This window comes from Triturus cristatus, chromosome 12, assembly GCF_964204655.1.
Source record: "Triturus cristatus chromosome 12, aTriCri1.1, whole genome shotgun sequence".
NCBI lineage: Eukaryota > Metazoa > Chordata > Amphibia > Caudata > Salamandridae > Triturus > Triturus cristatus.
In genome coordinates this window covers 823,055,466-823,070,857 of record NC_140595.1, presented here as the reverse complement: position 1 = coordinate 823,070,857, position 15,392 = coordinate 823,055,466, and the positions used below count along the sequence as shown (strand labels likewise).

Genomic DNA, 15,392 nt, shown 5'->3' with positions numbered 1-15,392 from the left:
TAGCTGAGAGGGACAGTTCCTAGACAGGGGTTCGCCTTTTTGCTCAGCTGTACAATTAGTACCTAGACAGGGGCTGTTCCTTTAGCTCTGAGGTAGCGTTCCGAGTAGGGTGCCGGCTATTCAGTAGGCACTGTTCCTTTAGCTCTGAGGTAGAGATACTAGCGAGTGTCCCCGGTGCTACTGAGGGGACACTGTTCCTTTAGCTGTGAAGTAGAGATACTAGCGAGTGTCCCCGGTGCTACTGAGGGGACACTGTTCCTTTAGCTGTGAGGTAGAGATACTAGCGAGTGTCCCCAGTGCTACTGAGGGGACACTGTTCCTTTAGCTGTGAGGTAGAGATACTAGCGAGTGTCCCCAGTGCTACTGAGGGGACACTGTTCCTTTAGCTCTGAGGTAGAGATACTAGTGAGTGTTCCCAGTGCTACTGAGGGGGACACTGTTCCTTTAGCTGTAAGGTAGAGATACTAGCGAGTGTCCCCAGTGCTACTGAGGGGGACACTGTTCCTTTAGCTGTGAGGTAGAGATACTAGCGAGTGTCCCCAGTGCTACTGAGGGGACACTGTTCCTTTAGCTCTGAGGTAGAGATACTAGTGAGTGTTCCCAGTGCTACTGAGGGGGATACTGTTCCTTTAGCTGTAAGGTAGAGATACTAGCGAGTGTCCCCAGTGCTACTGAGGGGGACACTGTTCCTTTAGCTCTGAGGTAGAGATACTAGCGAGTGTCCCCAGTGCTACTGAGGGGGACACTGTTCCTTTAGCTGTGAGGTAGAGATACTAGTGAGTGTCCCCAGCGCTACTGAGAGGACACTGTTCCTTTAGCTCTGAGGTAGAGATACTAGCGAGTGTCCCTAGAGCTACTGAGGGGACACTGTTCCTTTAGCTGTGAGGTAGAGATACTAGCGAGTGGCCCCGGTGCTACTGAGGGGACACTGTTCCTTTAGCTGTGAAGTAGAGATACTAGCGAGTGTCCCCGGTGCTACTGAGGGGACACTGTTCCTTTAGCTGTGAGGTAGAGATACTAGCGAGTGTCCCCAGTGCTACTGAGGGGACACTGTTCCTTTAGCTGTAAGGTAGAGATACTAGCGAGTGTCCCCAGTGCTACTGAGGGGGACACTGTTCCTTTAGCTCTGAGGTAGAGATACTAGTGAGTGTCCCCAGAGCTACTGAGGGGACACTGTTCCTTTAGCTGTGAGGTAGAGATACTAGCGAGTGTCCCCAGTGCTACTGAGGGGGACACTGTTCCTTCAGTTCAGAAGTAGAGATACTAGCGAGTGTCCCCAGTGCTACGGAGGGGACACTGTTCCTTTAGCTGTGAGGTAGAGATACTAGCGAGTGTCCCCAGTGCTACTGAGGGGGACACTGTTCCTTTAGCTGTGAGGTAGAGATACTAGCGAGTGTCCCCAGCGCTACTGAGGGGACACTGTTCCTTTAGCTCTGAGGTAGAGATACTAGCGAGTGTCCCTAGAGCTACTGAGGGGACACTGTTCCTTTAGCTGTGAGGTAGAGATACTAGCGAGTGGCCCCGGTGCTACTGAGGGGACACTGTTCCTTTAGCTGTGAGGTAGAGATACTAGCGAGTGTCCCCAGTGCTACTGAGGGGACTCTGTTCCTTTAGCTCTGAGGTAGAGATACTAGCGAGTGTCCCCAGTGCTACTGAGGGGACACTGTTCCTTTAGCTGTGAGATAGAGATACTAGCGAGTGTCCCCAGTGCTACTGAGGGGACACTGTTCCTTTAGCTGTAAGGTAGAGATACTAGCGAGTGTCCCCAGTGCTACTGAGGGGGACACTGTTCCTTTAGCTGTGAGGTAGAGATACTAGCGAGTGTCCCCAGTGCTACTGAGGGGACACTGTTCCTTTAGCTGTGAGGTAGAGATACTAGCGAGTGTCCCCAGTGCTACTGAGGGGACACTGTTCCTTTAGCTCTGAGGTAGAGATACTAGCGAGTGTCCCTAGTGCTACTGAGGGGACACTGTTCCTTTAGCTCTGAGGTAGAGATACTAGCGAGTGTCCCCAGTGCTACTGAGGGGACACTGTTCCTTTAGCTCTGAGGTAGAGATACTAGCGAGTGTCCCCAGTGCTACTGAGGGGGACACTGTTCCTTTAGCTGTGAGGTAGAGATATTAGCGAGTGGCCCCCAGTGCTACTGAGGGGCCACTGTTCCTTTAGCTCTGAGGTAGAGATACTAGCAAGTGTCCCCAGAGCTACTGAGCGGACACTGTTCCTTTAGCTGTGAGGTAGAGATACTAGCGAGTGTCCCCAGCGCTACTGAGGGGACACTGTTCCTTTAGCTGTGAGGTAGAGATACTAGCGAGTGTCCCCAGTGCTACTGAGGGGACACTGTTCCTTTAGCTGTGAGGTAGAGATACTAGCGAGTGTCCCCAGTGCTACTGAGGGGACACTGTTCCTTTAGCTGTGAGATAGAGATACTAGCGAGTGGCCCCAGTGCTACTGAGGGGACCCTGTTCCTTTAGCTGTGAGGTAGAGATACTAGCGAGTGTCCCCAGTGGTACTGAGGGGGCACTGTTCCTTTAGCTCTGAGGTAGAGATACTAGCGAGTGTCCCCGGTGCTACTGAGCGGACACTGTTCCTTTAGCTGTGAGGTAGAGATACTAGCGAGTGTCCCCAGTGCTACTGAGGGGACACTGTTCCTTTAGCTGTGAGGTAGAGATACTAGCGAGTGTCCCCAGTGCTACTGAGGGGACACTGTTCCTTTAGCTGTGAGGTAGAGATACTAGCGAGTGTCCCCAGTGCTACTGAGGGGACACTGTTCCTTTAGCTGTGAGGTAGAGATACTAGCGAGTGTCCCCGGTGCTACTGAGGGGGGCACTGTTCCTTTAGCTGTGAGGTAGAGATACTAGCGAGTGTCCCCAGTGCTACGGAGGGGACACTGTTCCTTTAGCTGTGAGGTAGATACTAGCGAGTGTCCCCAGTGCTACGGAGGGGGACACTGTTCCTTTAGCTGTGAGGTAGAGATACTAGCGAGTGTCCCCAGTGCTACTGAGGGGACACTGTTCCTTTAGCTCTGAGGTAGAGATACTAGCGAGTGTCCCCAGTGCTACTGAGGGGACACTGTTCCTTTAGCTGTGAGGTAGAGATACTAGCGAGTGTCCCCAGTGCTACTGAGGGGGACACTGTTCCTTTAGCTGTGAGGTAGAGATACTAGCAAGTGTCCCCAGCGCTACTGAGGCGGACACTGTTCCTTTAGCTGTGAGGTAGAGATACTAGCGAGTGTCCCCAGTGCTACTGAGGGGACACTGTTCCTTTAGCTGTGAGGTAGAGATACTAGCGAGTGTCCCCAGTGCTACTGAGGGGACACTGTTCCTTTAGCTGTGAGGTAGAGATACTAGCGAGTGTCCCCAGTGCTACTGAGGGGGACACTGTTCCTTTAGCTGTGAGGTAGAGATACTAGCGAGTGTCCCCAGTGCTACTGAGGGGACACTGTTCCTTTAGCTCTGAGGTAGAGATACTAGCAAGTGTCCCCAGAGCTACTGAGCGGACACTGTTCCTTTAGCTGTGAGGTAGAGATACTAGCGAGTGTCCCCAGCGCTACTGAGGGGACACTGTTCCTTTAGCTGTGAGGTAGAGATACTAGCGAGTGTCCCCAGTGCTACTGAGGGGACACTGTTCCTTCAGTTCAGAAGTAGAGATACTAGCGAGTGTCCCCAGTGCTACTGAGGGGACACTGTTCCTTTAGCTGTGAGGTAGAGATACTAGTGAGTGTCCCCAGTGCTACTGAGGGGACACTGTTCCTTTAGCTGTGAGGTAGAGATACTAGTGAGTGTCCCCAGTGCTACTGAGGGGACACTGTTCCTTTAGCTGTGAGGTAGAGATACTAGCGAGTGTCCCCAGTGCTACTGAGGGGGACACTGTTCCTTTAGCTGTGAGGTAGAGATACTAGCGAGTGTCCCCAGTGCTACTGAGGGGACACTGTTCCTTTAGCTGTGAGGTAGAGATACTAGCGAGTGTCCCCAGTGCTACTGAGGGGACACTGTTCCTTTAGCTGTGAGGTAGAGATACTAGCGAGTGTCCCCAGTACTACTGAGGGGACACTGTTCCTTCAGTTCAGAAGTAGAGATACTAGCGAGTGTCCCCAGTGCTACGGAGGGGGACACTGTTCCTTTAGCTGTGAGGTAGAGATACTAGCGAGTGTCCCCAGTGCTACTGAGGGGGACACTGTTCCTTTAGCTGTGAGGTAGAGATACTAGCGAGTGTCCCCAGTGCTACTGAGGGGGACACTTGGACACTGTTCCTTTAGCTGTGAGGTAGAGATACTAGCGAGTGTCCCCAGTGCTACTGAGGGGGACACTGTTCCTTTAGCTCTGAGGTAGAGATACTAGCGAGTGTCCCCAGAGCTACTGAGGGGACACTGTTCCTTTAGCTGTGAGGTAGAGATACTAGCGAGTGTCCCCAGTGCTACTGAGGGGGACACTGTTCCTTTAGCTGTAAGGTAGAGATACTAGCGAGTGTCCCCAGTGCTACTGAGGGGACACTGTTCCTTTAGGTCTGAAGTAGAGATACTAGCGAGTGTCCCCAGTGCTACTGAGGGGACACTGTTCCTTTAGCTGTGAGGTAGAGATACTAGCGAGTGTCCCCAGTGCTACTGAGGGGACACTGTTCCTTTAGCTCTGAGGTAGAGATACTAGCGAGTGTCCCCAGTACTACTGAGGGGGCACTGTTCCTTCAGTTCAGAAGTAGAGATACTAGCGAGTGTCCCCAGTGCTACTGAGGGGGACACTGTTCCTTTAGCTCTGAGGTAGAGATACTAGCGAGTGTCCCTAGAGCTACTGAGGGGACACTGTTCCTTTAGCTGTGAGGTAGAGATACTAGCGAGTGTCCCCAGTGCTACTGAGGGGACACTGTTCCTTTAGCTGTGAGGTAGAGATACCAGCGAGTGTCCCCAGTGCTACTGAGGGGGACACTGTTCCTTTAGCTGTGAGGTAGAGATACTAGCGAGTGTCCCCAGTGCTACTGAGGGGACACTGTTCCTTTAGCTGTGAGGTAGAGATACTAGCGAGTGTCCCCAGTGCTACTGAGGGGACACTGTTCCTTTAGCTCTGAGGTAGAGATACTAGCGAGTGTCCCCAGTGCTACTGAGGGGACACTGTTCCTTTAGCTGTGAGGTAGATACTAGCGAGTGTCCCCAGTGCTACTGAGGGGGACACTGTTCCTTCAGTTCAGAAGTAGAGATACTAGCGAGTGTCCCCGGTGCTACTGAGGGGACACTGTTCCTTTAGCTGTGAGGTAGAGATACTAGCGAGTGTCCCCAGTGCTACTGAGGGGGACACTGTTCCTTTAGCTGTGAGGTAGAGATACTTGCGAGTGTCCCCAGTGCTACTGAGGGGGCACTGTTACTTTAGCTGTGAGGTAGAGATACTAGCGAGTGTCCCCAGTGCTACTGAGGGGGACACTGGTCCTTCAGTTCAGAAGTAGAGATACTAGCGAGTGTCCCCGGTGCTACTGAGGGGACACTGTTTCTTTAGCTGTGAGGTAGAGATACTAGCGAGTGTCCCCAGTGCTACTGAGGGGACACTGTTCCTTTAGCTCTGAGGTAGAGATACTAGCGAGTGTCCCCAGTGCTACTGAGGGGGACACTGTTCCTTTAGCTGTGAGGTAGAGATACTAGCGAGTGTCCCTAGTGCTACTGAGGGGGACACTGTTCCTTTAGCTGTGAGGTAGAGATACTAGCGAGTGTCCCCAGTGCTACTGAGGGGGACACTGTTCCTTTAGCTGTGAGGTAGAGATACTAGCGAGTGTCCCCAGTGCTACTGAGGGGGACACTGTTCCTTTAGCTGTGAGGTAGAGATACTAGCGCTTGTCCCCAGTGCTACTGAGGGGGCACTGTTCCTTTAGCTGTGAGGTAGAGATACTAGCGAGTGGCCCCAGTGCTACTGAGAGGACACTGTTCCTTTAGCTCTGAGGTAGAGATACTAGCGAGTGGCCCCAGTGCTACTGAGAGGACACTGTTCCTTTAGCTGTGAGGTAGAGATACTAGCGAGTGTCCCCAGTGCTACTGAGGGGACACTGTTCCTTTAGCTGTGAGGTAGAGATACTAGTGAGTGTCCCCAGTGCTACTGAGGGGACACTGTTCCTTCAATTCAGAAGTAGAGTTCCTATTCAGTGTCTGTTCCTTTAGATCAGGGATGGAGTTCCTAGTCAGGGGCCCCAGGGCTATTGAGGGGCGCAGCTTCTTTAGTTGAGGACTAGAGCCTCTGAGCATTGCTTGTAGCGGGTGTAAATTGGGTTTTTATCTGAGTTTAATGAACTGGGCATGTTTCTCTTAATAACCAAAATGTTCTTTCTTTCAGAATGCTGATCCTGGCTGAAGCATGGTGACGTCCTGTGAGACGGGCTCCTGTGACCTCTGACCCCCTGCCTCTCGTCGCCATTGTCCTGCCAATGCGCCTGGCCAGGCTTGCCTGACTCTGCCACGGTGCATCCTGTCTCGTGCGGTCCTGATGCTGCGCTTCAATTGGCTCTTTCCTCCAAAGTGTTTTGTGCGTTGATGGAAAGATCTTTCGCAGTTTCTTGTTGGTTTTCTGTTTTTGTCCTGCTCAAAGTATTCGATCCAAAGTGCCTTTCTTTTTACCTGTCCATAATTCAGCTCCCCATCCTGGAAGAAGCCATCACTGGTTCAGGGTACTGAAGGAAGGGGAGGAGCCCCAGATGTCCAGGTGACCAAGAAGGAGAAGGGCCTCCCACCTCCGAAACCAGAGCAGCTAAAAGTGGGAGGTGCCTCAGACCTCCAGACCACCTAACAAGGAGAGGTGCCTCAGACCTCCAGACTACCTAACAAGGGTAGGTGCCTCAGACCTCCAGACCACCTAACAAGGGGAGGTGCCTCAGACCTCCAGACCACCTAACAAGGGGAGGTGCCTCAGACCTCCAGACCACCTAACAAGGGGAGGTGCCTCAGACCACCTAACAAGGGGAGGTGCCTCAGACCTCCAGACTGCCTAACAAGGGTAGGTGCCTCAGAGCAACTTCTAAGAAGAAACCTCTCCCCTTCAGTGTTTATAAAACAAGATGGGTCCTAGGGCTCCAGAGAGCATGGAAGCGAGGAGCCCCAACCTGCAAAGTCGTGAAAGGAAATGGTTCTCCAGTATGCTGCAGACATGGAGGAGTGTGCCCTCAGAACTCACTACAATGCTGCAAGTGAACTGAACATTGCCAAAAACACCACAGCTGCAGTTCCTTTGTAGGTGATACAAAGCTGTGAATATCTAGAAAAAGTAGACCTGGGATACAGAAAGTAGGGGGTTTGGAGGTGGATGGCAAGGGTACATAATTTGAATCTGCAACCCTCCTCTCCAAATCTCTACAATGGTAGGCTGATGAGAACTGTGAAGGAAAGGTGTACGACATGGGGGGGGGGAGGGGGTGAATAAGGGTACATGATTCAAGCAACCACACCAAAATGAAATCCATTGGTGGTCAGGATTCTCTTTCCTCAGCCTGCACCTTGTCATGCCAATGGCCGGGGAGATTAGCCAGTTTATAGTACCGAAGAGTTCGTTGGTGAGCTATTTTATGTTGTCACTTAATCGGGGGATCGCCCAACTCCTAGGGATGCTAGGTAAGGAGATCTACCATCTTGTGGCAGTGCTTGGTAAGGAGACCGCCATCTTGTAGCACTGCTCGGTAGGGAGGTTGGCCATCTTGTGGTGGTGCTTGGCGTGGAGACAGGCCATCTTGTAGCACTCTTCTGTGTGGAGGTCAGCCATCTTGTGGTGGTGTTTGGTAAGGAGACCACCATCTTGGTCTGCTCTGTAGGGAGGTTGGCCATCTTGTGGTGGTGCTTGGTAAGGAGACCGGTCATCTTGTAGGACTGTTCGGAAGGAAAGATCAACCATCTTGTGGTGGTGCTTGGCTTGGAGACCAGTCATCTTGTAGGACTGCTCGGTAGGAAGATCAGCCATCTTGCTGTGGTGCTTGGTAAGGAGACCAGTCATCTTGTAGGAATTCTTGGTGGGGAGGTTGGCCATCTTGTGGCAGTGCTTGGTAAGGAGACCGCCATCATGTAGGACAGCTCTGTAGGGCGGTTGACCATATTGTGGTGGTGCTTGATAAGGAGACCGGTCATCTTGTACGACTGTTCGTAGGGAAGTCTGCCATCTTGTGGTGGTGCTTGGCTTGGAGACCAGTCATCTTGTAGGAGTGCTCGGTAGGAAGATCAGCCATCTTGCGGTGGTGCTTGGTAAGGAGACCAGTCATCTTGTAGGACTTCTTGGTAGGGAGGTTGGCCATCTTGTGGCAGTGCTTGGTAAGGAGACCGCCATCTTGTAGGACAGCTCTGTAGGGCGGTTGACCATCTTGTGGTGGTGCTTGATAAGGAGACAGGCCATCCTGTAGGACTGCTCGGTAGGGAGGTCAGTCATCTTGTGGTGATGCTTGGTAAGGAGACCAGTCATCTTGTAGGACTGCTCGGTAGGGAGGTCAGCCATTTTGTGGTGGTGCTTGATAAGGAGACCATTCATCTTGTAGGACTGCTCTGTAGGGAGGTCAGCCATCTTGTGGTGGTGCTTGGTAAGGAGGCCATCTTGTAGGACTGCTCTGTAGGGAGGTTAGCCATCTTGTGGTGGTGCTTGATAAGGAGGCCATCTTGTAGGACTGCTCTGTAGGGAGGTCAGCCATCTTGTGGTGGTGCTTGATAAGGAGACAAGCCATCTTGTAGGACTGCTCTGTAGGGAGGTCAGCCATCTTGTGGTGGTGCTTGGTAAGAAGACCGGCCATCTTCTAGGGCTGCTCGATAGGGAGGTTTGCCATCTTGTGGTGGTGCTTGGCGTGTAGAATGGCCATCGTTGGCATCAATAGGGCATGAGTTTGGAATGCTAGTGGGTAAAGGAGGCTGGGTAGATCCCCCGCTGTCTAACGAGATTACTGTCTTAATACGAGAGGCAGCTTTTATTAGCTTTGTCTACAAACGCACAGTCTCAATCGGAGAGAGTCGATCCTGCATGTCAGACGCCAGCCTCGCTTTCTGGGCTGGCCTCGCCTCGACAGCCCCTCGACTTTGAACCCAAAGAAGTGAAGCTTGCGTCTGGGGTCCTTGAAACGGTTCCTTTCACTGCACCCCTTCTCTTTGTGGCTTGTAGGGGGTACTTGGGCGGGGGGTGGGGGGGCAGCACTGGGGTGAATGTATGTGCCTCATCCCCTCATCCCAAAGGATGCTCCTGGCCCCTGTCCAGAATGTGAAAACCTGTCTCAATCCGTTAAATACTGGGGGGGGGGGGGGGCGAAGGGCTTGAGACAGATGCAACAAGGTATTGGAATGTATAGCCCCCCCGGTTCCTAAATGCTCGGGGGGGGGGGGCAGTATCCATAACGAGCCGGTGACACTGGGGTGGGAGCGGTCTGTGACTTGTCACAGGGAGGGGCACGCCTTCGTTTCTGGGCACAGGGGGCCGGGTGTAGAAAAAAATAAATTAAACGTTAAGTGAATCAATATACGAGTTTGTCTGTGGATGAAACGTGCCTTTAGTTCGCAGGTAGAGGGGGGTGCGTGCTTTCAGACAAGTCCTGCTTCTCCAAGAGGGCATGAGGGGTGGGGGAGGGGGTACAAACTCAGGAGTACTTCAGGGGAGCGAGTACCCCACGTCCCCTCCCTTTTCACACCTGTACTTTCCATTGCTGTGTAATGGACACAAGGGCTGCTCTTTTGGTACACAAGGACTCGGTTACATTTTTGTGTTAATCTTTTTCCGCAAAGAGTAGCTTGAAAAATGTCTATTATGAATTATGAAATGCAAACAAGAGAGCGGTCGGCTGCTTTCTGTTTGCACAGCTCTCGTGTTTGCTGCACGGTGGGGCGTGTTTGCCAAGGGGCACGGGGCCTATCTGGAGCCAGGGGGTGTATTGCACCGTCACCTCTTCCTGCCATCCGATTGGGTTCTCTTCACATGCACTTTGGCCGAAAATCTTTGTGACTGGAACAGAGCGAGTCATGGGTCAACCTTATTCCCGTCACGTAACTGACTCCGCCCCAGCCCTGCAGGCCTTGCTAGGGCAGCAGCCTTTCCAGAATCCTGTCTTTTGTCCAGTCTGTTAAACCCCTCTGTTGATTGTTGAGGTTATGGGCGGCTAAACTGGATAATCTGTGCTTTGGGGCGTGTCCCCTGTGTTAATGTGTTCGTGGACAGGAAGTTGTGCCCCTTTGATGATGTGACTCTTGAGTTAAGCCACCCCGACAATGAATCCAGAGCCGGTCGGGTGGAGCTTTTGTAACCCGAAATGATAATACTGTTCCTATAGCACTTTCTTGCTTAACGAAGACTAAAGAAATATGCAAATGAGCTTGATTTCCTCACGAGGGAGTGAGGGTCCGTGAATGAATGTAAGCCCCCTAGTGCCGGTACCTGTTGCAGCAGGGCCCGCCCGCTCCCGCTTCCGGGCAGGTTTGGGGGGGGGATGGGGCGCCAACCTGGCCCAACTCCCGCCCCCGTGTCACTCAGTCACACACTGAGCACAGGAACGTCTCTGCCTGTTGGAAAACCATTGAAGAGTGTTGTCTATTGTCTGCAGCGGTCCCTAATATTTCTGTGCCGTCCCCAAAATCTTGACCCAAACTGGGATATGTTTTTGTTTTGAAAACCTTTCTTTGCCTGGTTGCATGTTTCCATGAATGTGGGCATCTCTCCCTCCCCCATGGTTTACCGTGCGCCCTCGGGCACTGGTCACGTGGGGCAGGGACCGGGCTCTCCGCCCTCCCCAAAACTCTCCTGGCTGACCTGTTCTGACCTCTGGCCGGGCCGAGGCTAGGCGTGACGTAGGCTCTCAACTGATGACGTTCTGCATTCGTCAGATCACGGTGGGGGCCGTGGCCAGGGGCCGCTTGACTCTACCTGAAAGACTTCTCATTCTGGTGGCCTGTCCTCGTATGCCGACCCCCAAGAGGTACGGGAGGGTCCGCCTGAGCTCCATCGAACATTGGCTCGAGTAAGGTCCGAAGTGTCTGCAGCTGCTGTAAAGTTCTTTGCTTGCTGCCTTCCTCTTTGTAACTGACAATAAACCCTTGATGGTAAACATGTTGAATAAATGTCTGGCCTGTTTATTAACTTGTGGTGTTGTTACTGGATGTTCCTGGTGCTCCAAGAGTTACTCTTGGTCACCCACCCCAGCTTGCTCGCTGGGTTGCAGAGCACTCCGTCATCGGATCCCTGTTCCTGACTTCAAACTCCTGGCCAAGGTCCTAGTAAAGCTAACCCTGACGTGCGCCCCCTGTCTTCCAGTACGAGCCATACACAACAGTTGACCAGTGTACCCGAGTTCTGACCTGCTACACCCCCACTGGCCCAGTACTAGGACGAAACTAAGCTTGACCGGTAAACCTGAGTCAAGACATGACACCGAGCTTGGCCGGTGTGCCTCAGCCCCGCTCCAGACCCCCGTAGTCCATGGGACAGTTACGCACAAGCCACCACTGAAGTACCTCCTCCCTCACTCTCCTAGCCCTGCATAGAATACCCAACTGCGCAGACGCAGAAGTGGATAAGCAACCTTCATTATGAGGCTGTCCGTCAGTCATGAGTTCATTGCATGGCAGCTACCACGCAGCTCCGTGCCGACTGCTACCCCTCCCTTGCACAGGTGTCCAAGTCCTGCACATAAATGTACCCTCACTCCAGGCAATCATGCATACCTCCTTTGGTTCCCCCACACTCTTAGAAGTTTTTGTTTTGTTTTCTGTTTGCACTCTGTTTCAGCTCCTGAAGTCTTAGCTCTGAACTTTCAAGATAGACCTAACAAATTTAGTGAGGCGCATTAGAAACCTACTAGTATAGGGTAACGGATCTCCTGTCCCAGCCGTTGCCTCCACCCACTTCTTGCTCGCAACCTTAGACCAGATCTTGACTAGTTGATACTGAGACCCAGTCCTCCGCCACCACAACTCCACGGTAGAACAATGACAGCCATACTTGGTCAGGATACAGGGAATTAATGTTGTGGTATGAGCTGTTACCTGGACCAGCCTCTCCTCAGGACCATAACCATTCCAAACGATTATATAATTGTTAGAAATGGGATTCCTGGTCGGCTGAGGTATGCACCCAGCCCAGGCAGGAGCCACCACTCTAGTCAGGGTAAGCTAGAAACACACTAAAAGATAACCTGTGCTCACCCTCTGGTAGCTTGGCACAGAGCAGTCAGGCTTAGCTAAAGAGGCAATGTGTTAAGTATTTGTGCAACACACACACAGTAGCACAATGAATACACCGCAAAAAAGACTCCACACAGGTTTAAAAAACTGATCATTATATTCTGAACAAAATAAGACAAAAACAACAAATATTCAATGTATAGAAGTTGAGATAATAAATTGTAAAGGAATGAATGCAGTAAAGTACTTAGAAACAAGTAGCCCTAAAAAGGTTACTTTAGGTCGCACTGGACCGGGGCAAAGTAAAAGTCTGGGCTGACCGCGATTGAGCACCCGCCAGTTACAGGACCGATCCTGGCTTCAGTGAATAAAGTACCTTTCCTGGTCGCAAACCATGAGATGCATCGATCTCTCCATGCACTGAAGGTGATGCGTCAGTTAGTTCCGAAGCTATGTGCCGGTTTTACTCCCGCAACTGAGTCGATACGCTGGTTCTGTTACACAGACAGGGCATGCATTGAAATCCGTGTTGCAAGTATCTAGGCCCCCTCCAGTGAGTAAACAGGAAAACCTGACAGTGGAGCCCTCTGACTGACAGCACCTAACCTGCTAGCCCTCTACCAGTGTTGGCCCCTCTATACTTACTGGGGTCTGTGTGCACACTGAATCGCACCCACCGTCACAGTGCTAGTTCCCGTGGGAACCTAACAGCTCAAAACACAAGCACAGGTGCACCACACATCGATTTTGAAACCGAAAGAGCAATTATATAGTCCATATCCAATAATGGTGTTCTTCAAAATTTCTCTCTTTATTGCATTTTCAGTAGATTAAAAGCGAAGTCAGTCAAGATTATAACTTTTCACAACGGTACAGCCGACGCGTTTCGTCCTAGTACAGGACTTCTTCAGGGCTGTTAATTTTAAACAAATAAATATACATATCAAAAGACAGAACTAACAACAAATATAACACATCGCAGACTAAACAGAGATAAAAAAGGGCTAGTATATCTAACCCATATCTAAATGGAGCTACTTATAGACAATACAAACAGAAATCAGCAAACAGTAAGACAGACCGACATTCATTTATCAATTACCAATTATGATGTTCCAAACCAATAAACAGTGTTTAAGCAAGCATTCCTAGACTAAACAGAGTTTCTTTAGAGGTAGCCTAGTTTCCACATGTTTCTAATGTAATCATCTTATTTGGAAATGTCTAAACAGAACAAAGATACTATAGCAAGCTCCTGTTGACGGCAAAACAAGAGAGAGATTACCCACAGGTACTGAAAGGTAAACAAAGCACCAAGGAAAGAGATTATAAGAAAGTATTACAGTTAGAGTATGCTCAGAATATAAGGCTGTAACAAAACTCTATGCCAAACCAAATCATGTTGGCAACAGACACTACAATAGTGGACGATGATCAGAATAAGTGAATACCCACCTCTAGGTATTCAGTGGATCAATCTCATCCAGAGGCCAGAGGATAGCAGGCTTCGTGGCTTGTAAATCATTCCCCGTCAAATTTTATCTATAATATCGACAGAAAACATCAATATAGACTACATGTCAAACATGGAAGTGCAACCACTAGATGAGATCAATAAAAAGTTGCCTGCCCAACTCCAAAAAACAAACTCACACAATATCAAATGTGTACACCATCTATGTCAAGACCATGAAGAGATGAAAGGATATGCCACTGAGGGCTAGTAGGAGGATCCAAACATTCAGATGTCGATCACCGCAGTAATATAGTACACATGGGCTCACATCCAAAATTTACGATTTATAGTCTAAAGCAAAAAGATACAAAAGCACTATTATTATTAACACTCCATACAAGCTTGACGATCAGTACTAGAAAAGACTATACATACATCATTTCAAGGACAGTGATACTTACTAAATATCATCCAAGATTACAAATTCCTAGTCCTTGAACAAATACACCAAGAGTATGTAAAAGAGCCAACAGGATGGACAAGCAGCAACACCGGCTATTATGAGCCTAAATGATATCAACCTACGGGATTACCTAAAGGAACAAAATTGACCATGATGAGTCCCATCTATCCTTGATATAAAAATGCAACATTTTAGATTTACATTACTCTACCGTTTCACCCTTTAATGTCTGCGAGTAAAACCTTCAGTTTAAATTTATCTACACGCCCCAGCACAAAGCTCCTATACTCACCTGAGGCATCTTACCCAAGGTCACGACAAGGAGGAGAATGCGTCCCACATTCTGTCTTGTCAAGTAAATATTATACGGAGTGAGCAGAACGACCAGCAGCCTATAATTAAAATTAGGAGGAAAATAAGTATAAAAGCCAGGAAACATGGCTTCCACTGACAGTTCGCAACGTCCTGCCAACACAGGTACTACTCATGAGGACAGAACCCTCCGTTCTTGGTTCCATTTCTCCCCACCCTCGTGGAGCATCATTATTTAATCCCACAGTCTAAGCATACCCACCCCCACCCCTGTTTCAAGTAGAAGCGCCATATAAATGTTAGAGTATCCAGGGATTAATAAAAAAAGGCACGGTGTGCATGATAGAATGTCCGGGAGTTAAAGACAGCGGGGCTATAAAGCGCAGTAGACACTCGTTTGTTTGTAATGAAAAGGGCAGCTACAGTGAAAATATCACAGAGTCGGAGGGATGCAGAGCGCGGCTAAAGAACATAACCTCCCAGTCAACCTACCGAAATAAGGCTGTTGTAGTCTTTTAAAGTACCAAGAATCGTGGCAGCGATGATGTGAAAAAGAACGAGAAGCCGAAAGCTTATTCAAGTCGATTTAAATACTCGCGGTAGCAGGAGACAAGTGATAACACCTGCATCACATGAGGGGGGGTATCCATCACACGTCCTGACGTACCCGCGTCCCATGGAGGTCATATTTGAATGGTGCTCGTCGCACAGCAAGAAACCTCCTATAATAAGGCAACGTTGGGCCTGTGCTAAGCATTAATCTATTCCTTGTCATATAACCGGTAATAAATATACCGGAGGGCTTCGGGGGTCAAAATGAGGTAGTATCAGCAATCAGATGTAGAGCGAATATACCTTCCTGTAAGGGCACCCCCTTTTTGTATCGAAGCCAGTGAGCCAGATACATGAGCAGGGGTAGATATTTAGATATTCCTGAGTCTCAAGCAATAGGAAACAAGCCCTTGGACATCACTTGGAAAAAGGCAGAGTCCAGCTTTCCTTCAGCAGAGTCAGAAAGCAGTATGGCAATATTTGAAAAGCAGGCCTTACAAGTCTGCAGTCCAAAG

At 50.1% G+C, this 15,392-nt stretch overlaps 1 protein-coding gene across 1 annotated transcript in view; it reads left to right on the top strand.

Annotated features, from left to right (window-relative positions):
• LOC146782987 (insulin receptor substrate 1-B-like) overlaps positions 1 to 11,032 on the top strand; it is a 308,375-nt gene extending 297,343 nt beyond the window's left edge. The window contains exon 3 of the mRNA XM_085638543.1: positions 6,306 to 11,032. Coding sequence (XP_085494669.1) covers positions 6,306 to 6,313 — 8 coding nt within the window. The 3' untranslated portion in view covers positions 6,314 to 11,032. The remainder of the gene's footprint in view (positions 1 to 6,305) is intronic.
• Positions 11,033 to 15,392: the final 4,360 nt, after the last annotated feature.